The 25,783-nt window shown below is 41.5% G+C and overlaps 1 protein-coding gene across 23 annotated transcripts in view; it reads left to right on the forward strand.

Moving 5' to 3' along the window:
• The window catches only part of nfasca (neurofascin homolog (chicken) a), an 82,070-nt gene that overhangs the window by 17,398 nt on the left and 38,889 nt on the right, over nt 1–25,783 (forward strand). For 17 of the 23 annotated variants that reach the window (XR_002290261.3, XR_013656195.1, XM_078948039.1 and 14 more), the window contains exons 1-4: nt 931–1,147; nt 8,955–9,061; nt 22,195–22,355; nt 24,806–24,823. Coding sequence is in view for 21 of the 23 variants with exons in the window: in XM_078948039.1 (XP_078804165.1) it covers nt 22,265–22,355; nt 24,806–24,823 (109 nt within the window). In the remaining 2 variants the exon portion in view is untranslated. Of the gene's footprint in view, nt 1–930; nt 1,148–8,954; nt 9,062–22,194; nt 22,356–24,805; nt 24,824–25,783 lie in introns of those variants that run through there. The other 6 variants (XM_078948047.1, XM_078948040.1, XM_078948041.1 and 3 more) reach the window with 2 other exon arrangements.

Genomic DNA, 25,783 nt, shown 5'->3' on the forward strand with positions numbered 1-25,783 from the left:
GTTTCTCACTGGATCTGAGCTTGTGTGTGGGTGTGTGTGTGTGTGAGTCTGTGTCCTAGTGTTTAGGGGAATCCATGATTTCTGGTTCAAGTTTTAGAAATGTATCATCTTCTGGAAAGGAAAATACCTGGTAGGTCAGGGGAAGATATTCCCCTCAGCTGCCTCAGCTGAAATGGTCACTGTGACACCTACAGTACCCTCAGGGCTGTGCTGAGCTTTCATGTTGGAGGTAATTGCTGTGACAAGATCAGAAACAAACTGCTTTGTCCTCATTTTTTCTAAACTTCACGTGACCAGCAGCAAATGGCCAACTCCAAAAAGTGACAATGATTTATGAAGTAGCTGAAGATTACAGGTGAAGTGACAGAGACAGACAGACAGACAGAATCAGGACACACAGCAGCTCGGCAGCAAATGTAAAAACGACAACGTACTAGTCCTTGACCTAGTACTGATATGTTGCACCTTTGTATGAAAGTAAAGTACATGCTGGCTATCTTTTTTCTACACTGTTTGGCATTTATATAATTATTCTGCTGTTAGTGTCAGAACATCATATGGAGAGGCTCCTAATGAAATCCAGTCTCCTAAAGCAGCGGAGACGATGTTCCTCACACACACAGTGTTCTGGACTGAAAACAAAAAAAAAGGAAATATGTAGAGAACACCAGAAGAACACGAACTGGATTTAAATCAGCAGGTTTCTGAAAAATTGTGAAGCCCAGGAGGACACGTGAGCATTTCAGCACTTTCAGCATTTATTTAATCACAGATCTTATTTTACAAACAGCTCTTTTTACACACGTGTGTCAGACATCTGTGTTTTCCATGCAGTGTTTGTGTGTGACAGCAGTGCAGCGCGTGTGTACAATGCTCATTAATATTTCATGAGGTGGGAGGGGTGAGGAAAAGGGGCGGCGACAGATGGAGAATCAGAGGGAGAGACGGCGACAGAGAAACAGGAGGAAGAGGTGAGCAGCTGAGTGGAGGACGAGGACAGACTGGTTTTTCACTTCTGTGGATCAAAGGATCACGGATGGTCTTTGAGCTGGAAGCAGCTTTTCCTGGATGCTAAAGGATTGATTGACATGGAGGTTTGGCACAGCGCACCGCCTCTGCCACTCACCTGCATCCTGGTGTGACTCAGGTATAGAAGCATGTGCCCCTGTGTGTGTGTGTGTGTGTATGTAGGTGTGTGTGTGGGTGTGTGTGCGCGCTCAGGTACTGCTCACTGGAGCCTCTTTGTTCAGATGCTCCGAACTGTCTGCTTCTGAGATAATGATGGTGGTGTGGGGGTCTAGCAGCTAGAGGCTGAGATGAACTGGATCTCTCCTCAAATCCAAAATGTTCCTCAAAGTGTCATTTAGGAACAGATCAAAGCCCAGAGAGATTCTACTGTAGCATGGTCCACAGGGATGCTCAAAAAGCAGACTGAGTATGTTGAGTTTGAGGGTCATAAGCTCCCCTCAGAGGCTGTTTGGTCAGAACAAGGCCTGTGAAACAAATAGTTTGAAGTTCATAACTGGAAGTTGTTCTTTTGTCATTCCGAAAAACAACGTGAAGTTAAACAAATGTCTTTTTTTTCCTTTTGAGTTTCCTTTTTGGAGAATTATTGATGCATAAACAATAATAAATCTCCTTTGGATTTGAAGTAACAAACAGAAACTGAGTGGAAAATTCAAAAACTCTCTGCACCTTAATCAGGATGCTTGATGAAGAACTTGGAAATGGGTGCAGCCTCTCTTTGGACAGAAAGCAGTTTGAGGATCCAGAGGAGGCTGATGCTGGTGTCAAGTATGACCTCTGCTAACCTCAAGTTCACTTCAGAGCAGGAGCTTCTGAGCTGACCGACACCAGTATTCAGAAAATGAACAGTTTTTCCTGACCAAATGCAAAAAACAGATTTTCTGCTGGGATGGAAGGAATTGGGTATAAAGGAGGAACTGATCTGCAAAGATGTTCAGATAAAAAACAAGCAGAAACAGGCCAGAGGGTAAAGTCTGGGGTGTCAGAGAAAATTAGCTGCTGGAAAATTCTTAACAGAGCTTCATGCTTTGAATGATTCATCTGCTGCTGCTTTGATGGAAGTATGGTTTCATCAAACCATTGTCTCCATGTCGTCTTCTTTAATGCTGTGTTCAATGGGCCCTGGTTCTGCTGACGCCTCATCTGCGTCTGAAGGTGAATCATTTTAATGTACATGTTTAAGCTTCATCCTAAGAGTGGTACAAACCACTGTTCAAAGTCCTTTCAGTGAAGAGGTTTAAACAACCCATCCGATCATCTTTTGGTCTGTTTTTGGTCTTTCATTTATTATTATCCCATTTTAAGACAAAATTAAAAAAAAGTGTTTTGTTTTCTTGAACATAGTTCCTGCAGATAGGCAGTAGTTGATTAGAAATTTGCTTCTGAGTTGTCAGCAGGACTGTTGGTGGAGAGTAAGCCTACAACGCTTCCCAACATCCATCCGTTTACACTCTCTCCTGCTACCTTACAGCCCTTCACAACCCCATTCCAACATTACTAGTGAAACAAGCAATATTGGAGCTATCCAGCTGTACAGTTATGAGCCAGATGCCAGCTCAGACAAATGAAGAAATACTCAAATGAGGAACACAATTTTGAGATTAATTTTCTTTATATATGTCCTCCATCATCAGAAATATACCACACAAAGTGTTTGAAACACCAAAAGCCTCATTTTCAAGTCAGTGGATCTTAAAGGGAACCCACCTCGTCCAAAGAGCCTCTTTTTTCTGGAGTCAATTAATGCACATTTAAAAAGTGTGTTTGTTCCATACTTGCTTCTTTCTGAATGCTACTCTCTTGTTTGTGGTCAGGTGTGTGTGATTGTGTAGTGATGTTTGAAGTGTGAGCCTTACAACTCTCCCCTCACTCTCACATAGACTCTGACACACACACTCAAACACACTCGCACAGATACTGTGGTCCTTTGTTCGTGGGCGCTGTGCAGACGAGGTTAATGCAACCAGAAAACAGAAAGAGAGAAAGACTAATGGATGAGAATGTTCACCACAACTGTTCTGTGCAGAGAGGCCTCAAACCGACCCCTCCATCCCCCTCTTCTTCTCTGTCTCCCTCTTTCCTCCCTCCATGGCTGGAGGGAATAGATCAGAACAAATTGTCGTTCTGTGATCTGCCCACAAAAGAGCATGGATGAAGGTCGACAGCAGCTCTGATACGTCTGAATTTGGACTTGAAGGTCTTGGGGAATGTTTAGCTGCAGCTTCTCATTTGTGTGATCCTGCTTTTGTAAAATTATGTTACTGTGGAGATTTATTCCTTTTACTGCTCTGTCCATTTAATCTGTTCATCAGGTCATTGTGTGTGTGTTTATGTATATGTGTGTGCAGATGTGCCTTCATCAGCACATCGAATAAAGCACATATTCATCAGATTCTTAAAAAAATTCATAACACAGCAGAAACTTATTCCTGTCATGAATATTCCATCTGCTCAGGGTCCCGAATGTTCAGCATGAAAGCTGCAGGTTTTTTTTCTAGTGGAGGAGGACCAGTTCATCCGGCAGATGTGATTTCCTGTTTCTTTGAATAAAATAATTACAGGTATTACAAAGTTGCTAGATTTGACCTCAGAGCTCAAAAATACTTTTTTAACAGAGAAAACAAGAAAAGAGTAAGAGAAATAAACAAACCACATTTTTTTACTGATTTCTATCATCATAATATAGTTTGTGAAGCTACCCATGTTGTTTTTGTCTTTAAGCCTCTAGCCTGCAACTCAAATCAGCTCATGTTCTTTTGTACTGCTCTAGACTTTTTACTACTTGAAACAAGCTCTTTGTTCAGACCTCATATTTGCAAGACTAGCCAGCCTTCACAGGGGAGGTTTTAAGACTGTAAAAAACCTGAAGTGCAAACCAAAACCCACAGATTCCAAAGTCTAGCTCTTCCACGGATAAAGCTGAATCTGCTCATCATTCTGTGTCCGTTTAAAAATTGTGAAAGTTTCTTTATGTCCCACAGTGCAGAGGCCCTGAATTGCAAATCATATCAAGTCAAGACAAAAACATATTAAAGATCATACAGATTATTAAAAAAAAGTAAAACAAATAACAAAAAACAAATGTTACATTTTAGAAATTGAAACAAAATTCCAGAAACCAAAACACAATTACAAAAATAAATAAATAAATGAAATACCAATTAAACGTCTCAGAAAACAAAAAGTAATTTCCAGTAATCATAATGAAATGTCAAAAAACAAAACAGAATAAGAAAACCGGAAAAGGTAGGTACAAGGGGAAATTACTGATTTGATGATGACGACGTTAGATATTTGATGTCTTCAATGGCCGAATACTAATCAAAGTTTAATGTTTAGTACGGAGCATGTCCAGTATTGCTACATGCCACAAAACTTTTGATTGAAATGATGGACAAACATCAACATCCAATCGGTATTCTCCCGTAGTACCTACCTTTTCCGGTTTCTCTTTTTGTTTCATTTTGATTTCTAGAAATTACTTTTGTTTTCTAAAAGTTTTCATTCTTAATTTGTTTATTTTTTTTTTGTAGATTTTTTTTTTTTTATATCTGAAATATTTTTTTTTAAATTTGTGTTGCTTTTGCAGTTGTTGTAGTGATGTTTTGACATGTTTTGGTGTTGAGTGATTTGTAGGTGTGATCTGCACTCCAGGGCCATCGTACCGCAGTGCTTTAAAACAGTGTTGGAACTGAGAAGAAATTTACAAACCTTCCAACCCTTTTATTTGTATTTTTTCATTCACAATTGAAATTTAAAAAAAGGAAGTAAATTCCAATACCAGGTCTGCATAGATGAAACAAAGTTGCTTCATAAATAGTGATTTGAATTGAGGGTTGCATGGACTGAAAAATAAAGGCCCTGCGATGGACTTGGGTGTAGAAAATAGATGGATGATCATTAAAGACCATAAGCAAAGTCATTTTCTGCCTTGTAAGTGCAATGAGAAGGGAAAAAGGAAGACTGGAAAATCAATTCACAGGTTTTATGAACTGATGGTATCGAGCAATTGTTGATTGATTTGAACCCATAAAATTGATTTCTTTTAAACGAGCTCTACTCGGTGATGTTCATGATTTAGAGTAGAGGGGAAAACCTTCTGTCCTCTGTGTTCCACATTTTACAGTCACATCTTTTTCAGTTGCTTCACTGAGTATTTCTCTCGGTCTTATTTTAAGTCCAAACTTGCAGCTGAGTCCCGTGGAAGCGCCTGCGCTCTCCAGCTGCTTTATCCACATCCCGATGCAGCTGTCTGTGTGTGAATGGGTCAGCCAAATGCACAAACACTGTTCGGGTCATGAGGTTCTGCTTTGCCTGCATGTTCTGGGTCTGCAGTAGAGTTTATGGACTAGTTCTTGTTTCCTAGTGAGGTAACCAATGAGTGATTCTCTGAGACAAGTGCTATGGGCGTGTACAGGTATTGATCTCATGCACCGCTGCTGTCTTCTGCAGTGTTCATCCAGGTGACTGCATGTGTCAGAAAGTGTTGTGGTACTGTGGCTCCACCCCAAATACTGGGGACAGGAGGAATATTTCATTAATTTTGTTTTACACTCAGTGACTTTAGACCCGAGGCTCAAGCTGACTGCTCATTTGTGAAATGGCTCTTTAACTGGTTAAGCAGTTGCATGAACACGAGTTTACTGGACTGGAATGAACTGGACTAGATTGGATGTCTTGAATCTGCTTCAAACTGGGTTGTAAATGTCAACCTGTGGTCTCTGTAGTTCTGGTTCCTTCATCTTTGGTAGGTTTGATGGAGTTGAGGCGTCAGTGCTCCTCACTTTTTAGATGGACCTGTTTCTTTTTTTCCAAGCTCTATGTCATTGTTCTCATGAGGTCTCATGCCATGTACACACAGCACATGTGACGCACAACCAAGAACATGCTAAACATGGGTTCTTGAGCATTCATTAAGCCCAAAGTGTTCACACTGGAATAGCAGTTTACAAGCGCATTTTTGCCACTTAAAGTTGGAAGAGGCTTGGTGCGAAATGTCAAAGCAGTGCAAATTTCTCCAGGCTTTTTCTTTCACAGCTTTATTCCCATACATAAAAGACTTGGTGTGTTATAACCCCGGGAGGGCACAAACTGCAATTATTATTTTCTCCTTCACGATCAATATTCAAACAGTTGGAACCTCCATGAATTCAAACGTCACTACCAAATCCAAGTTGTTGATTGGTCAAAGATCAACATGGTTAAACTTTCAACATGCGTTCAATGGACACGTGTTTTGTACGTAGAGTCCGAAAATGGTAATAAAAATTCTGTTGCTACGCTTGAAGACGAGGGTTTTAAGCCCAAAATGCACACATACGTGTTTACTGGTACTTTTCATTGGAAGTGGCCACTTGAAAATGTGATGCTGAGAGCTGTGTGGATGTAGCTTCATACTTTCTGTTTTCCTCAGCTGCGTGTACTCTCATGAAAATAGGCTTAAGAAAATTCTTACCTCTTAGTTTCCATCTAAAACAAAACTGTTAGAGCTGTGTTCACATCCACACAGGTTAAGATGTGCAAATATCATGGTTAACAGTCTTTTCCAGCAAGTTTTGTTTGCTCTGATCTGTTTCATTCCCTTTCATCCCTGATTCCCTTTTGAAGAATAAATAAATGCTGTGTTCATACTGTTGGTGTGAGAACCTCAAGAGACAATTGTGGTTCTGGTTGTGGTTCTGGAGTGCTAGCAGCCTCACAATGGGTAAAACAGTCCAAACATCCTGGATAAACTTGTGTCTCAGTGGTTTTTGTTGAATCTACGATCAGCCAGTGCTTGAATTTTTGACGCTGTTCAGAAAGAATTATCTCAATTTTGGTTGGTTTCTGTCCTCAAGCCTGAATCCTTCCAGCTGGAAGAGTTGCTGAAATCTTCTGGGAGGTGACAGCTCAGTGTCGCCTGCATGAAGACGGACCTTTGTGGTTCCAGCTAATGCAGAGCAGCAGAGCGTTGGTTAGAGCTGTGAGCTGCTCTCTTAGTCGCCTGCCTCTTGTCTGATCCTCTGCACTCACGCATGCACAAACACACGCGCAACAGCACTGGAGGAGGAAGTGCTGAGGGGAGCTCAGGCAGAAGGAGCGTTTTATCCATAATGTTCAATTTGATGGGAGGAGGAGAGGAGGATGAATGAGTTTGTAACAAAGGAGGATGAAACCAGATGGACATTGATGACTGAGATGAGGCTGAGGTCATATTGTCAGGTTTTACTCATGCACGTGCACATGCACACCCCCGCAGACACAATGATTACAATAATTAATTATACAAGGGAAATAGGGAATGACAAGTTTATATGTGTGTGTGTGCGTGTGCATGGGTGTGTGTCCTGTAAGCATGGCTACCAGACCTAATTTGCCAGCACAGCTCATCTGCCTCCAGGTTACCACATTAATAAAAGCTGCTCTGCTGCTGGCTGCCTTATCCCGGGGCCTCATAAAACGAACATGCACACACAGGTGCACACTCACAGGAAGGAAATGTCTGATTATTTGTTTTTCTATTTGTCTAATTCAATGTTCTCGTTGGAGATCTGGCTCAGCTGGCTTTGTTCTTTTTCTCTGTGCTTGGACTCCGGGGGCCTGAAAATCAAACCACAACACAGACATCAGTCTCAGTGCCTCCAGCTGCAATGTCAGGTCCTTGAACAGAAGAGCTCAGTCTCTGTTATGGTGGTTTGATGAAGAGGGGGTGTCATTGTTTTATGTGTCAAACTTCCTTCAAGGAACAATTGAGAAGGGATTGGTGTCTTCTTGTTCTCTTAGATAAAGTCATGCTATGACTTCAGGTTATGGTCATTTAGGTTTTGTGTCACAGTTGCACCGTGCTACAGCTATGAATTATCACAGCTTTTTTTGTTTCAATTAGTCAAGAAAGCTCATGGTTCAAAAATGTATTGGATTCTTAAAAATTAAGACAGAGATAAATCTTAAAATACTCAAAAGCTTTCCAGATTAAAGATTAAAAAAGTTTTAATTTTCCTTCTTCTTTAGCATGACCCCTGATCCCATTCTCCTGCTGTTACAGGAATTTTGGAGAAAACATGCAAATGAAGTAGTTGTTTAAATTGATTAAAGTAAAAAATGTGAGATTGTGAGGTAAAATATTCTGGGTTAAAAGTTTTTTCATAAAAGAAAATATTCTGTTAAATTAAAAAAATACGGAGGTAACAATCGCTTTTTAGTAGAAAGTGGGATACCACAGGGTAATATAGTGAGCACATCCATTTTTCTGTTACAATTAATGTGAGTAATGCAGTACATTGTCTACAGATAATGGTGTATGATAGAATGGAGAAAAAAATCCCTCACCAGGTAACAAAATAACTGGAATCCTGTGGAATGGTGTTGATTTATATTTTTATTTTACAAAACTAAGTTTTGATTTTTTTAAACACAATAATATAGGCAATCAAGCATATTAAAGGGCATTGTAGCATAATACGTAGAAATAGAATAAATGACTGAAAATTGAGTAAGGCTGCCAGGATCAGTTGTTTGGGTTTTATTTTTTGTTATACTTGCTTTTATCCTGTGGAAGTTTTTTTTTTGTCAGTTTCTTACAAAAAACAGGTCAAATAGGCCTATAGGATATAATTTATTTTAAAATTATTACTAAGAGACAAATAACTACAGTAATCATGATAGACAACTAGTTCACCTGCTCATTTTTGAGGATAAATGAGCTGTAAAGTAAAAAAAGAAAAAAAGTGTTGATTCTTGTTTATTTTCAAGAAGTGAAAACTAGCATTTAGCTCCCAGCACTGATGCTCAGTAAACTGTGTGAGGGGATTGTAAGCTCTGACTGCATGCATTTGTTTAGTGGTCGTGAATAATGTGAGTCATTTTTCCTTGAAAATATAGCTCCACTAATGTGAGCATTGAACCTTTACAGTTGTACTAAGCGTGCATGTTGGTGTGCTTCCTTGCAGTGGTGAAGTGTGAGCTGCTCCAACAAGCTCACAGAGCAGTTCTCCTGAGGAGCGACAACCTGTGAGGCTGCAGACGGCATCTGGTGCTCTGTGGCTGACGAACTCCGGTGAGTGGAGGGGTTCTGATCTCTTGATCTCACGTCAATGGACACCAACAGTTAGGATACTGGTCCCAGTGCAGAGTTCAGATGCACCAGGCTGTCCACAGCTTGGCGATTAGTGTGAACACTCACATTAGTGATGGAGCAAGCCAGTGAGACTTGTAGATGACACTATAACAGCCCCTGTTGTTGAGGCTTTCCTAACAGTGCATAATGCTGATTGTGCATTAAACAGTCTGATTCCCCTGGTCCGCACCAGTTCTAAGACAACTGATAGGTGCCGGCGGCCAAGCTTGTTCTCTTACCCAGTTAAGCTTCATCAAGAACTATTTCAGAAGACAGATTAGTTTAACTAGAGAAGCAACAATTCTAATTTGGACAGCTGATTCCGTCTGTTTCCGTTTCTGACATTATTAAAACTGCCAACACTTAACAAATGGCTAAACAAGAATTAATTCCCAAACTTGAAAACTAACTTTTGTTATGAAATCGGAAACAGTTTTTGCCTGTCAGACAGATTTCAGTTATATAATCCTGATTTTGAGTCAAGGCATCTGGACTTAAAGTCCCACTCCAATCATCCTTTGATCTATTGTAAAAGTGTTCCCAGTGCTCTTTTAATTATAATTATTCTGTTCTTTTTATGTTTTTAGCCAAAATCAACAATAATTTCCCATGAACTCTTTGTTTACACTCTCTTCTGCTAATTTGTAGCCCCTACTTTACCTCAAGCTAACATTACAGGTGAGATAAAAATGGCAAACAATATTGGAGCCATCCAGCTGTACTGTTTTTAACCAGATGCCACCTTGGATGAGAAAAAACAGACGTTACATGGATCTAGTAGATTACAAGTTGATGGTTTGGAATCGCGTGGAACAGGGAGCTTGTTGTCTACCGACTGCAGTTTGTACGTGACAATTACAAGCTTTTTCCAACTGCATTTTTTTGTCTGCTCCTAATTCACAACAATTTGAATTAAAAAAAATACTCAGAAATGCCATTTTTAGCTTAATTTTCTTTTCATATGTCCATCATCAGAAAAATACAAGAAGAACATGTTGAAAACACACACAAAAACAATTTTTATTGAATTGGATCTTTAAAATGTTCTTCCTTGAAAGGCTTTACCACTCATCCAAGTTGCTTAATCAGTCTGATAAGTGTATTTCAAGAAAAAAGTCTGGATGCCATGACTTTTTTGCCTTGCCATCACCTAAATAAATACGAACCTTCACCAACTGATAAAAGATTGTTATTGACTTAAATTAAAGGTTAGTAGGAAACATTTAGGACAATGTCAGAAATCTTAACCCTACAGAAAAAGTTGGACTTGGGAGCAGAAATGGGCTTTCGGTTAATGGAGGTTTGGATGAGAAGTGTCTTCAAATCTGATACCTCCCTGAGATGTCTTAGAGCAAGGCCTTAGACTTTTGTTGCTCCAGTGGAGCAGCTTGGAGACCAAGGGGTTTGGGGTTGAACTGGACAGTGTCTGTACTGAAAACAGGGAGGGGTTCACTTAAAAACCCTTAAGTTTGTGTTTATTCATAGTCTCTAACGAGCCACTTGGGGTCTGAGTCTGAATTTTGTCCGTGTCTTTACCAGCACACACACACACACACACACACACACACACACACACACACACACACACAGGCGCTCTCAAACGCTTTCACACACACACTTGCACACACCTTGGACGAAAGCTTTGATAATGGTGCACAGAGCTCCAGCTTCAGCCCCCACCAGGCTTCATCTCCCCATTCACTTTCTCCTCATCCTCCTGTCTGCACTACTGTTGACTGTTGCCTTATGCCTTCACTAGTTCCCCCCACCATTCCTCCATCCTTTTGGGACTGTTGCTAAGAAACCTTGGCAACCACAGAGTTGTCTGATTGGACAAGAGGTAAGGGGGGGGGGGGGGCGAATGAGTTGGAGGAGAGCAAAGTGTGTGTGTGTGTGTGTGTGTGTGTGGGGGGGGGGGGTTATAGGAGTGAAAAGTGAGATCCAGATGTGGTAATTAAGTGAACTGACATGAATAAAGGAGTTCCCCAGGATGTGATGAAGCTGCTGGCCTGTAGAAGGGAGGAGAGAAACGGATAAAGAAAAAGGGGGTTGGGTGGAGATGGAGGGGGTAAGATAGGCTAAAAAGATGAAGGCTAAGGTTTTTAGCAGAACCCAGTCAGCTAATTCAGCAGGGATTTATTTGCTTTGGTGAAAATTCCAGAATTGACATGTCTGTAGCTCGCCCAAGCTGACCTAGATTAAATAAACCAGGTTGTTTTCACAAACCAGGCACCCGCCTTAGTAAAAAACACACTGGTACTTAATGGAGCATTGAGAACTGTAAACCCAGAGGTTTTTAAATATTCTTTTGTTCAAGATCTTAATGTGCTGCACTAAGAATCATTTGTATATATGGGTTTGATTGGCTGCTCTTTCCCCTGGTGGGCGTGACTTGTGACTGTGAATGGCATGCCTGCGGGCTTCACTAAACGGCCTCTTTGTATGTCATGAATACGTGATGTAGTGACAAAGGTGAGAGGGATGGATGGGCATAATCTGCCTGTCAGCAGGACATCTTTAATGTTCAGCTGGGGGGGGGGGGGGGGGGGGTATACAAAGGCTTTTGCGTCAAGCCTTCTGGAAGGAAGATTCTCACAAACTCAAAGGTTGCACATGCACGGGAACTGAAACAACGATTGAGCCCAAACCGTCAGGTGGATTGATAAATCCAGGTGAAATCCACCTGCTCCTGAGCTGCTGGTCTGTGTGGAAGGACCTGACATTATTGTAAAAACCTTGAATGATTCATCCATCATAAAGCAGCCTCTCCCCAGGGCCACACACATGCATACACCTATACACACACACACACATAGATCAGTCCAGGTCAATCCCTCTTTTCTGCTGCTGTCTTCCTCTGTGCCTCTCGGTGACCGGCAGAAACACCTCCGTCATCTTCTTTCTTCATCCACACCTCCTTCCCTGGTCTTTTCAGTGAAATAAATAAGTAAACTAAATTCATCTTAACTGCCTTTGCTCGTCCTCATGCACTCGTCTCCTGTTAAAATTAGGTCACTCTGCAAAACACGGAGCTGGAGCTCCTGCCAAGCACAGCATCCGTATTTTCGCATTCATTGCCTGGCAACCGTGCGACTGGCCTCCATCCCCTCACCCTCCACCCACCTTCCCTAGAGGTTGTGCTCAGAGCGCTGGACTGTGTTTGAAACCTGACTCTGTTTGCTCTGCCTCCATGCAGCCTGACAGCTGACCGAGTTTGTCTTTGTCCAGGAAGGACGGTTTCCTTTCTCCCTTTATTAGACGGTTGGATGAGGAGATGAGGTCCCAGCAAAGAAACAAGTATTCAGAAAAACAGACCATCATCAAATCAACCCTAAACTGGTAGTGTTTTTTATTTTTTTTATTTTAACAATTTTGCCAAAAAAGGAGTAGAAAAACATCTTTTAAACAGGCTGTACAAAGCCTAAAAATCCAATTAAAAGTCAAAGCAAGCAGAACACAACTCTAAAACGGGCCAAAAACAAGAGAGTACAGACTGGAATACAGACCTAAAGTGAGCTATAAAAACAACAAAAAAGATGATAAGATGGTGGAAAGTAGATTAAAAATGTCCCAAAACTGGCTAACACAGACCAAAAGGTCATGGCTGTAAACTGTCACAAAACAGACTTAAAACAATCTGAAGGTGTGGTAAATATAATCTGAAAACTTTCATTAACAAGGCTGTATGCACCTGAGTTTAGATTTTGCGTGTGTGCATGCATGTTCATGCGGCCCAAAGCAGTGTGCAGGCCTCAGCGTTCACATGCATGGATGGAGGCAGACCCATCAATATTGGGGGTGTGAGTGCAGAGCTGTTATGGATCACTTGGGAATGAGTGATAGACTGAGGGACCCCCCCCCCCCCCACCTCCCACTGCTCCCCACATTAACAGCAGCTTGGTTGTCCCCGTGAGGCCTCTGAAAGCTCAACCAGCTGCTGTATTTGAAGGAGAGTCTCTTTACTGTTGTTCATGTCACAGGCCTCCATGTCGATATCAATATCATCCTCCATATTGGTGCATGCCTCAAATAAAAGTTTTTCATTACACGCACTAAACTAACCTCAAGTCACATGTAAGCAGAGTGTCCAAAAATAATATGTATTTTTAAAATAATATAGATAAAAGTATTGCTACTTCAAAAAATATTACTCAGAAGTAAAAGTGAAGCAAGACTAAAGCTGTAATGACAAAAGTACTCCAGTTTGGTGTGACAAAAGAAACTTGTGTGGTTTGTAGTCTAACACCTACGGTGGCCCCGAAGTTCAAATCATTCAACAAATCACTAACACTGCTTTTTAAATTGACGTTGTGATCTTTAAAATGTTTTTGTATCGAGTTATTTGTTGAATGATTTGCACTTCAGGGCCACCGTAAACACCTATTGGTAGATGCTGAAATAAAAGTTTAAATGAGTGGATAAAGGAAATTTCTCTTATTTAGTGTATTTGGTGGGCTAAAACACTTTTGGTTCTATTGGTAAAATACAGAAATTCAGCCTTAGTTTCGTGTACAGGTGAAAAAATGTTACAGAAAAGAGGTTCTCATGTGATTTCAACATCCATCCATGTTCCAACATTGTTCAAGTTTGTTGGAGATAGATTGATGCCTTCAGCGTGGTTTACTGTTAATGTATTACTACACAGATCCAGGCCCATGTGTACCTTTTAATAAAGTTATCTGCCAATACCACGTTGTTGTGAATCCCTAAAATAAAACAAACATTTCATTAATTCATTCATTCATTCATTTATTTTCGTAACCGTTTTTCCCTTTCGGGGTCACGGGGCTGCCGGAGCCTATCCCGGCCACTTGTGGGCGAAGGTGGGGGAAAAAACAAACATTTCAAATTAAAAAATCTTGCAGGACAGTTACAGCCCAAAATAAGAGTAGTGTTTTATTATCCTATATTTGTTTGAAAAAAATAAAATGAAAACAGGGTGCTAAACAACTATTCTGATAAGAATCGTTTTTAGCAAAAGTTACCTAAATAAATGTGACTGCATAAATTTAACTAAATTTCACCCTCTTCTGCACATAAGATGATGTTTTCCACAAAAGGTCATCTAACACACACACAAACACACACATAAAAAAACAAATGTAAAGGGACTTTGATTGAGAGCACCTGATCCAAGGAACGAAGACAAAATGTAGTTTCTATTCTGGAAATCACAAATGAGACAAAAACCAAAGTGACAGAATTTGATGAAGATGATTTCAATCATTTCCAGGACAGGTGTAGAAAATCTGCTCACCTCGGAAATGAAAAGCATCATGGCTACAGGACGACCAGCTGTCTTCCTATAGTGCAGTGGTTGGTGTAGTAGAAACTGTATAATGCTTTGCATGCAGTTAAGAAAGCTTTGATTTTAAGGATGATGTTTTTTGGGATACCCTGTGGCACAGTGGCTAGCGCTCTCGCCTAATAGTGCCCTTGTTTGAATTCCATGTGTCCCATCCCACCTGCGGGTTTTTTTTAGGAACTCCATCTTCCTCCATCAAAAACATTATAGGTCAGTTGATCACTCTGCATTGTCCCTAGGTGTGAATGTTAGTTTGTGGCTCTGCAACTGACTGGCGATTTGTCCAGGGTGTATCCCGTCTTTACCAAACAGTAGCTGGGATAGGCTTCAGGAATCTGTGACCCCAAAAAGGATGTATTTGGTTCAGAAAATGGATGGTTGGATATTGTCATTTTAGTGGAACATCTCCATACAGAAACACAGAAACTGTGAAATGTAAAACAGTACAGTATAGTGCTGCAGTAGACTCTGCAAAGTGCAGCCATCCTGCAGAAAAGGAAAACTGCTCCAGCACTAGCTGTGAAGGACGGCTTAAGCAAAAAAAGTAAAGTTCAGCACTGCAACTGAAGCTGTAAAGTGAAGTGCTGCTGCAGAAAGTGCTGCAGTAGATTCTCCAAAGTGAAGCATTCCAGCAGAAACAGTAAGCTCCTTCTGCAGTAGCTGTGAAAGAGAGCTTCAGCGGGAATGATGAAGTTCAGCACTGCAACTGAAGCTGTGATGTCATGCAGCAGAAATAATTAAGTGCAGTACTGCAGCTGAAGCAGTGAATTGCTGCAGCAGAAACAGTAAAGTGCAGCAGCATAAAACAGTAAAGTGCTGCAGCACAAACTGTAAAGCACAGTGCAGAAGCAGTAAATTGTAACAGCACAAATTGTAAAGTGCTGCAGCAGAAGCAATAAACTGCTGCACCAGAAACTGTAAAATGCTGTAACAGAAGTAGCAAATTGCTGCAGCAGAAACTGTAAAATTCAGTGCTGCAGCACCAAACCTGCAGCAGAAGATGTAAAGTGAAGCGCTGCAGCATTAAGTTTTTTATGCAGCAGCAGATACTGTAAAGTGAAGCGCTGCAGCATTAAGTTTTGTGCTGCAGTGGAAGCTGTGAAGTGGCCTCATGTGTACAGTCTCCTGAAGTAGGGCATACTGCTGCTGTGGCCTCTGGCACTCCACTTAACCCACTTTAGCACTTTCTCCAGATGTTCTAAGTATGTCATCCTGCAGTCATAATGTTCAGTATCAGCAGGCAGAGATAAAGATAAGGAATTTGTTCTAGCCTCTGGAACTAAATACGGTACCTTATGAACATAAAACAGACAGATGTCAGACTCTGACCTGGCTTTCAGAAATGTAGATTCCTTCAGTCTGAGAGGAAGAAGCAGATGAAGTGTCAAAACAGAGGAGGACATTTTAATGAAGCCTTTCATAGAACAGAATGTCTCTATAGTGTAAAAATGTGTATGTGTGAATGTGAGCACGCACAGCAATATTGGATTAGTGTGAACATTTTTCTGCTGCTACAGACAAAGCTGCTGCTGAGTGCAGACGCATTGTGCAGTTGCAGATCACAGATACATTTTGTGTGTAACGCATATATTCAGAGAGGCTTTTCAAGACTGCTGCAGGTTGTTTTTTCTTAGATTGTGCGTCTGCACAGTTGTATGAGAGCAGCAGAAACGAAGAGGAGAACGGTTGAAATGAGGAAGGGCATCCTGTGATCCTGAGGGCAGCAGTAGGCGAGCTCTTTGAAAGTGCAAACATGCAGTTGGAATGGCACTGCAGACGGTCTCGGGGCAGTGTGTTTGTCTGTGAGTATGTGTTGTGTCTGCTGTGGTGTGGCAAGACGAGAGCAACAAAAGAGCCTCATTTTTATCTGAATTGTGCTTCTATTGTTCCTTACTCTGATTACACAAAAGCATCCCCTTTATTTAGCACTTTCAAATCATTCTACATTGTTTGGGCAAATCTGAAGGTCTGTGAATGATTTTGTCTGCATCTGCATTGTCACAGATGGTGATTCAATAAATTACAGAGATGTTCTTGCTATTATTTCTGTTTCCATGGAAGTTTTTTGGTGTACTAATGTCTTCGGCAGTTTATTGTTCTAAATGGGTTAGGCGGAAAAATCTCTTGTTTCACATCAACTTGAACTGATGAAATTGCAGCCCAGATAAGATCATCCTGGTGGGTTTAATGGGTTTTATGTGCGGTAAAAAGAACACTTCATTTTTAAAGGAAAAGCCTCTCAAATCTGGAGAAAATTATGAAAAGATTTAAATATTTCAGAATCAAAGCTTCCATTTGTAAATGAGTCATTTAATTAGGATTTCTGATTTGTGCATTTACTAGTTTCTGACGGGACTCAGCCTCTGTCTTCTTCAGCCACTTCTTTCTTGTCTCCTCAGATTTTTTAACTTTGAGGAGCACAGCAGGAGGAAGAAACCCGTACTTTAGCGTACATTATAGTTAAAATATATCAAAATGCATCTTGTCTCCAGGGCAACTGAAGTAAGCTATCTGTGAAAAGTTATGTTAGTTGAAATAAAATGCCTGATCTGCTGTCCTAAACACCTTCAGTGTGCCCCAACTGAAGTCTCTAGTCTCTCCTTTACCCTAGTGGCTCATCCATGTGCTGTCTTGTTGCTAAACATGGATCAGACTAAGAACAGGGGCCTGTTTCACAAAGGAGGTTAAGTGTAAACTCTGAGTTCATAAACCCGGAAATCAGGGAAACCCTGGGTTTTCCGTTTCAGAATCGGAGGTTTGTCAAACCAGAGAAAGCAGAGTAAGTCAAACCCGTTTCTGAAAGAGAGTTAACTTTTACTCGGAGTCAGTATCCATGGTTACTTATGCTGTGAACCTAACCTGGTCGGGAGCAGGTTTTATTCTCCAAACTCGAAGTTTTTGCCGGTCCCCTCCCCTTTTTAAAGACGAAGCACTATATTTGGCTTCAACCTTAATTGCCCACATTTCCGTCACGCGATCTAAGTGACAAGAATGGCTTGTCCTTTTTTGGAGGACCCAATAGATGAGGAGGCTGCATTAATTCGTAGAGAATTACATTTACGTCGTACGAGGATTTTGAGACCTCGACTCGATGTTTTGTCATTACCCCATACGTTTTTGTTTGAGCGTTACCGTTTTTCGTTGCAGTCAATTACATATACAAAATGAAAACAACATTAGGTCTTGCTATGTAGATGTTTCATATGTCAAATATTGTCAACAAAGCCTACATCCATGACATGCTCACATTTGACCTGATTGAATTATGTTTTTATACTTCATTTTTAGCTGCTGCCATGTTTCTTTTAATTCCTGCAGGATTGCATCTACATGAAAATGAAATCAGGGACATTGAATTAGATTAATGTAACAATTACTTTTTGGAAACACAATTTTCTAGCACTGCTTACTTTCTTAATCCCATATAAACCTATACCACTTGATCAATACAGGGGTAGTGTTGCAGCGTGTGTGTGCTGAGCGGGGTGCAATCCACGAGAGACAAGGGGAGGGGCGATTGCAGGTGCAGATGGGGGGGGGGGGGGGTGAGCACGGATGAGGAGGACGGAGAAGGTGTCATTCCCAGAATAACTGTTTTGGAGTCATTCTTATTCCGCTCTGGAGGTTGAGGGTTTCCAACGGGAAGTGAACCCCGAAGGAGAATTCCCTTCAGCCCTGAAGGAAATCTCCCCTGCGCTTTTGACCACGCACGGTCGGAAAGACGAGAGAAAAGAAGGAAGTCTTTGCGCAGCGAAAGGTTCAACAGTAGACAAAAGTTCACTTTTAAAAACACAATTGCATGTATTAATATTAAAATGACCAACGTTTGCTAGAGGGGAAGGTTAACAAAAAAGTCCTCTAAACATTACCGACGTTAAATGCATTTTCCCCCAGATTGGTTCTGTACACTATGCAGCATTTCATGCATTTACACCAGGAATAACACTTCAAAAGTACACCTAAATATCACCATTTTTTATTTCACACCTTACGCTATTTAAAAAGTTATTACAGTCAATATTTATAACAATGATTTAAATGCAAACTTAGGCATTAACTTGAGCAGCTATGTTTTCCACGCTAACTGTCTCTGTTTTGCAGATGCAGCGGTGTTGCTTTTCTTCTGGAATATGTTCTCATATTCACTGCAACTCTGCAGCAGCACGTCAAGTTCAGCTGGCGAAAAATACGCAGACCTCTTTGTTTTCACGGTTGCCATGGTGACTCGTGATATCTGCGCTCCATTGATAATGGCTTCTTATAGACGCGGTGCGCACGCTCACCTCCGAATCAGTCCACTCAGAGTTGATTGATCTAACGCGGATCAGCTGCTCTGAAACTGAAAACTCAGAGTTGTCAATCTCTCGATTGACCAACTCAGAGTTCAGGTTTGACCTCAGAGTTGGTTGAACCTCCTTTGTGAAACAGGCCCCAGGAGTCCAGCTTTGGGAATTTGACGACCGGCCATCGGGCCCTGCCTGCTGCTTCAGGGTGAAGGGCTGTGAAGGTGTGTCTATGTTACAGCCATCTGCTGTTCTGGATTATAGCAGCATGCTGTTCTGATTAATTACAGACAGCAGGTCTGTAAAGGGGGGGTGGTCGGGTTTGCAGCTCTAGTGTTTGACACAAGGTGTGGCCTTGGCTGGAAGGCCATCACTGAATATGAGCTGAGCCGGTCTGCTCTCATCCATTTGTGCCGGCCTCAGCAGGTGTGATGGCTGATAGGCTGTAGTTTGAGCCTTTTGTTGGCGAGTGTGGGGGTGGGCAGGAGGCACCTGCTGCACAGAGAAAACGGCGGTTTCTAGAGAGAGGGTGTTCGCGTGACTGCAGAACAGGTGGATGAAGGTTAGGTCATATAGGCCAGCAGTGTCTATAGAGCTGATTGGAGGAGAGTTCTTCAGATGTGTGGTCTAGGCCATCAAGGGAGGATATGACATCACTCAATCCTACTCTGTTCAAAAACAAACAAACAGGTGTTAAAGAGATGAACACAACTATCACCCTGTCAGCCACAAATTGAATGAAATTTTTGAGAAACCTGGATTTGAATTCAGTCTTTGGTCTGTTCCGAACAGGAAGGTGTCAGTATCTGTTCATCTATCCTTCAGTCAATTATAAATCTGCAGTTGTCGCTTAATGCACGCTAACACCTGACACACAACAGTGCAGCTGTGTGGTTATGTGCACATTAGTAACGCCGCCTGCATGTCTGCCTGCACAGGCTGTGTTCCGGTGTGATGAGGGTCGCTTGAGTTTGTACTGAAGCAGCTGACCTCATTATGTGTTTGTGAGCCTGTGGGTCACCTTGTGTGTGTGCTCAGGTGTTTCTCTGTGCAGAGCTGGTCTGCTGTCAAAGTCCCTTTCCCCTGTTAGTCTGAGCCTGCATAGAATTATCTCTGTGCTTTGCAAATGAGTTAAACCTCTTATTTGCGTAAATTTGTGACAAAAATGATCTCAGATCATGGCAAAGTTACTGTTTCTGATGAAAATGAATCTTCAGGAATTGACAGATGTTCTCCACTGTGCACATGCACGTCTATGTCTGTGCTTGTAGCTTCAGTGTTCTCTGACTCTCTGGATGTAGCAAAGATGTCTTATCCTCAGCTCCAGACCTCCATTCATTTGTAAAAGGATTTAAAAAAAATGCCACTGCTGAAGCTTCTGCCAGAGTCAAACCACTGTCGGTGTCTGAGCATGACTTGTCCCTGTAGGTGTTGTTTTTACTGTATTCTTCACAACTGCCTTCATTTGTGGTTCTATAGCTTGGCTCTCGCTATTGAGAAAGGAAAGGCCTCTACATGACAAAATGAAAAAAAGTGGGTCAAATGTATCTATTTTTTATCTATTTATGAGGCACTATAGTGGTTTGTCACCATGGTAACAAAGTTTTTATAGTATGTCCCTGATTAGAATTTGGGGTTCTCTGGGGCCACACTTTTTTGAGGGATTTTGACCTGAAAGTTGAGGACATGAGGGAATGAACTCACATCTGTCCTCATAAAACTTTGGGGTCTGATCCCTTGGGTTCTGTGGAGCTGCAGAGGCTTCTCAGACGGTTTTCATGAAGCAGCCTGGAGCTTCAACCTGGTTTCTGTGGATCATAATCGATGGATACGATTCTGGCAGGAGCAGAAAAAGCCGAGCTGAGTAAAACATTGGAGGGAGTCCTCTGTTCTGGGGAGGTTGCTAAAGTGGGTGTGTGGGGGTAGAATTTTCTTTTTCATATTTTTCTCTGCTCTCAGAGATTGTAATACACACATACAAAGAGTGCATAATCCTACACATATCTGCTTCATAGGGTCCCTGCATTTTAAGCTGAGTGGGGCGGGGTCTAAAATACACAATTTGTTTTATTTTTCTATAATAAAAGACTTCATCTATAAGAAACCACCATACGTCAGGTTTAGGATCCATAAAGCTCCTTTTTACTTGTTTCACCCTCCCATCATCATCTTTGAGAGCATCCAGAGGTTTCACAGACTGACCTATTTCAAAGCTCTGCCCCCCCCCCCCCCCCCCCCCCCATCTCACAGTCTCTCTTTTCTTGTGGGGGTAAAATTTACAATTCAGATCAAGTTTCTCCGCTCTCATTCTGGTTGTGGATCTCATTTAGTGTGAACAGAATCAGTGCAGCAGGACGGTTATGTGCTTTCACTCCCATGTGTGCATGTGTGAGGGTGCCCCCCCCCCCCCCCCGTACCCCCCCCTGCATCTGCATCCAAGCATAGTGTGAATGTTCTCATTTGTTGGCACCTTGTGCCAGCCAGCACTGGGTTTCAACTCCCCATGGGAGAAAGAGCTGCAGCCATGTAACAAGAAGCCCCCCATCCTATCACTCTTCCTTCCCCCACTCTGAACTCATGGGGGAACAGGAAGCTGCCCTGCTCTCTAAAATTACCATTTAAAAACCCACTGAGATGAAAATTGTGTTTTTTTTAATTCATCCACTTGCAGACAAATAGATTCCTGTACGTCTTTGTTTTCCTCGTCTGGCTCAAAAACTGTACGGCTGGATAGCCATTTTTCTGCACCCATAATGTTAAGTTGAGGTTGTAAGGCAGTGTGAGATAGTGGGGGAGCGTGTAAACAGGTGGATGATGGGAAATGAGGGTGGGATTTCCCCATGCCAACTGGCCCCCCACAACTCTGAGGCACATTTCTAATGAACTACTACCACTTTACAGAAACATCCAAGACAACGATGCAGGTTTATATGATTTTGGCTTAAAATGACATAATCGTAATTCAAAGACATCGCAGAATGCTTTCATCACAAGCTTTGCTGTGGATGAGTTTATTAAAATGAACTCTAATAAATGAAATCAAATTAAATACATTACACTGACTAAAACAGACATTCTGGTGCAAAGTGACTGACTTAATCAACCTTGGGTTTTTTGGAGTCTCAGAACCTCCTTTGGACCAACAGCTGACCCCACCCACAGATTAACTTGTCACATGACGCTCTTTCCTCTCTTGCTGACGATGATTTGATGAAGGTGACAGAAAGCAGTGTAATGAAGGTTACTCTTCTCAGGTGTCACCACTGAGCAGAACGTCCGCATACAGACCTTAAGATGAGGTTCGGTTTGTGAAAAGATGAAGCTCAGATCTTTATTTAGAACCAGAACCACAAAGCTTTTCCTCTTTCAGGAATGCGAATGTTAGTCAGTCATGAATATGCTGTTCTGCCGGGACTCTTTTACAGACCTCCCTCCTAACTGCTGCTCTTTTTCTGTCTGACTTTGTTCCTTCTGTTTTCTCCCAGACCTCCCCACAGGTGTCAGGACAACCATCACAGAGCTGAAGATCCAGAGCAACCAAAAGGACAGAGAGACATGTTGGGGCAGGGGGTGCATGTGGCCCTGACGCCCGTGTTATTCCTGCTGCTGTGGCAGGAAGCAGGACCCATTGAAGTTCCTCTTGATCGTAAGTCCTCTGCATCCCTGTTAGCCCCTGAAAGCCATGCTTCGGGCTTTTGGTTCGAATCTGGGCTGAACTTTTTGCTGCCTCAGCCCCCAATCATTTTATAAAATGATGATGATGTGATGTGATGTGCTCATTGATGTGCTCATTGATGAAGCTTTGATCCTGACTTTTGCTGCAGAACTTGATCTGAGTTCAAAAACGTTTAGACTAAAGACAGACTCTTTGGTTAGGTCGAATGGCACTTTCTTCAGGCTGCAGAGGAAATACAGGAAATATTTTTTTAACAGCAAATTTATGGCAAAGTTACAAATTTAATTGGTCATTATAGAAGGTGAGTCCTGAAATAATTTTCATAGATATCTGTCAAACACAAATAATCGTAACAAATAACAGAGGACTTCAGTAAAGCACCACAACCGTAAATCGTAAACCATAAACCGTAAACCGCTGTTATTACTGCAGAAACACTCTGGGTTTCACGATGGCATAAAGATCTATTAAGCCTTTTTCTTTCTACGCCACCTTTCAAAAATGATTGATGTTTATGGATTCTGTTATGTCCGCGTCAATATTTCATATAATCCCAGAGGATGTTTTGTAACCCGGGCCCTGTTTTGTTTGTGTGAAGGGGTGTGGGGCAGCAGAACAAAAAGGTTATGAAGCTTAACCATTCTGAAATGAAATGAACTTATCCATAGATGTCATTACAGGTTTCTGTTCTTCAGATAAAGCCTTAGTCACAACTGCCTTTACGAATGGATACGGGGTGGGTGTGGCCAAAAAATGGGCAAAAGCTGTACGAAATTTTAATATTGTAGACCACTCTGTGAGCCTGCAGAGAGAAAATATGTATGCACATTTTTTATGGGCATGGTGCAGGTGACAGGTCGTAGCAAATACTTGGACAACATGTAAGGGTAAGTAAGGGGTTGGTTGCAGGTGTATCCTACACATTTTTCATTTTTTCCACCTCCCCAGATCCTGCCCACTGCGCAAGGAGTCCTTTCAGAAAGTAGTAAATTACACAATCAGAGCTTAATTTGTGTGGGCAACCTACATGCATCCTACAGGCACTTGCGTATCATGTGCACACCCCGTGTGTGCAGCATTTTCACGCAATCAGTAAGGGGCCAGTGCGCACACCTCAATAAGCACTAGAGTGTGACGTAAAGTCTTCATAAGAGAGTCTCCCACGTAACTGTGTGTAGCTTGCGTTATCCTTTCAAAGAATTCACAATTCACTTACCACACACGTGACAATGGTATGCTCTACTTTCATGACATTCCTTGAGGTGTCCATATGAGCCTCAAGGGAACTGCAAGACACGCGTGCGCTGCCTTTAACACGTGGCTAGTCCTGCCCGGACAACCCAAAAACCTGCAGCACCCATATGGAATCTATCTATCTAAATCTATTTATATACCCAGGCTGTGTCCCACCAAGGTGGGGTAGCTAGGGCACACATTCTCGTACAAATACATGCGAATATAATTTATTAAGAACCTTGTTAAAAAATCATCTTAAAATTTTTTTTTTCAAATCCAGTTGCCCTAATTGACAGAATCTTTCTTTCAGATTGAAAACCTGTTCACATGACCACAAAAATCAGCTACTTTTTCAGAATTAGCTTTGCTGCTGTGTGACATAAAATGCTTTGAAGTTAAACAAGTTACTGTTGTTGGTGCATAGTTTGGAAAAATCTGTGGTTGTCTTGGATACACGTAAATATTTCGTTTACACTTGCACAGATGTATAACTGTGAGATATTATGGATTAAGGTGAATTCATGCTGTGAAGAATCTGCTTTTTTGGGTACATTTTGATGTGATAATACGATATTTAAATGTCGGACAGCTGCCTTTATAGGATAAAGGACATCAGCCTATCCTGTCTAAATGCCACCTGAAAAATCGGATATCTCAAGAAAACTTGTATGTTATAAATTTAAGCTCCATCTAACCTGACATTTTAAAACAAAATGTCATTTGAATTAACTCCCATTTATTTAACAAATGATTGATTTAGTTACCCTCTTAACAACATGCTGACCTGTTTGATAACTTACATGAGCAGTTTCACCTTCAGTTTAACAATAAAGAACTTCTTCCTTCCAAATAACATTTTAAATAATAAAAATACAAATATCTGTCTGGACTTTGTACACTTTCATTGTTTTGGCTGTGTAAGGTGAGGGCCTTTTCTCCAGGTACATGTTATGTCACTGCGGTCAAGCCCTTTATGCAATCTTTAGAGAGAAGCAGATAGTAACACTTTCTCACATCAGCTTTGAGATTTTAACACTCAAAGCTGATGTGAGTGAATTACGAGTTTTGACCCTATAGCTAATAAACCCAGCAGAAGTCTTTTCAAGGTGTTTCTAATATTATTAACCAGCTCACACTCTGTCTTCTTTCTTTCTGCTGCTGTCTCCTGCACTTTGGACTAATAGCAACGATTCAGCAGAAGTGTAAGTCTTTCCTCAAACACATTTTATGCTTTTGTCAGTTTTCAGGTGACAGAAACAGAGCAGGCCTCTGACAGGTTGTGTTCTACTTAAATCTGGAGATGGTTTCTTTTGATAGTCCCTTTGGAAGCTCACCTGAACTCCTGTTTGGAACAAACCAAAAAGCAATAAAATAAAAACCTGATCATGGAAAACTCTGGTACACTTTGGTGTGATAGTAGACTTTTGTCGGGGAGTAGACCTCCAAATGAGCAGTTTTTGAAACAAGATTGTTCCAGGTGTTTTATCAGTCTTTGATTCTCTTTTAAGACTGCTGTGTGTGAAAGAAAAACTGAATCTAAACCAAAAAATCAACGGTGTGTAGTCATGGCTGATAGCTTTGTGCATACGGGAACATCATTTGCTGTTGGACTCAGAACTGCGGGTTCTGCACGTGGCTGCACGTTTAGGTTTCCTTATAAGAAGAAGGTCCTCTGCAGAGCATTTACAATCATGCTCATGCTTGTGTTTTTCAATGTCACATTTAAAGCCCTACGGGGCTCTGTGAGCAAGAAAAGCTCAAAGGCAGAAAAATGTTTTTGCTGCGTGGGGGGCAGAGAAAGCACAGCTGGGGAGGTAGAGAGCTTAATTTTCTTTTCTGTCACTGAAGCAAACTCAGATGATGAGCAGAAATGCTAGTCAGACAGCTGCATGTGTATTGATCTGCTGCTGAAAGTAGTCCTCCTGAAGTGTTTCCTGTCTTTGAGCTTAATTGATCCATTCTAACTGAGCAGCTGTTGGATTTGCCCCGCCCCTTAAAAAAGCCCTGCAGGAGAAAGGTGCAGAGGTCACATAGGCCAGCAGATGGTTTCCTTTCTTTAAAGGGTTAGAAGAAAAAACCTGTGCTTTATGAAGGTCCTTCAAACTCAGGAAAGAACCCAGACAGAGCTGAATGAGTGCACGTTGGTGTGCACAAGTGATGTA

The sequence above is a fragment of the Oryzias latipes genome, chromosome 5, assembly GCF_053564925.1.
Source record: "Oryzias latipes strain Hd-rR chromosome 5, Olatipes_Hd-rR_3.1".
In the NCBI taxonomy this organism is placed as follows: domain Eukaryota; kingdom Metazoa; phylum Chordata; class Actinopteri; order Beloniformes; family Adrianichthyidae; genus Oryzias; species Oryzias latipes.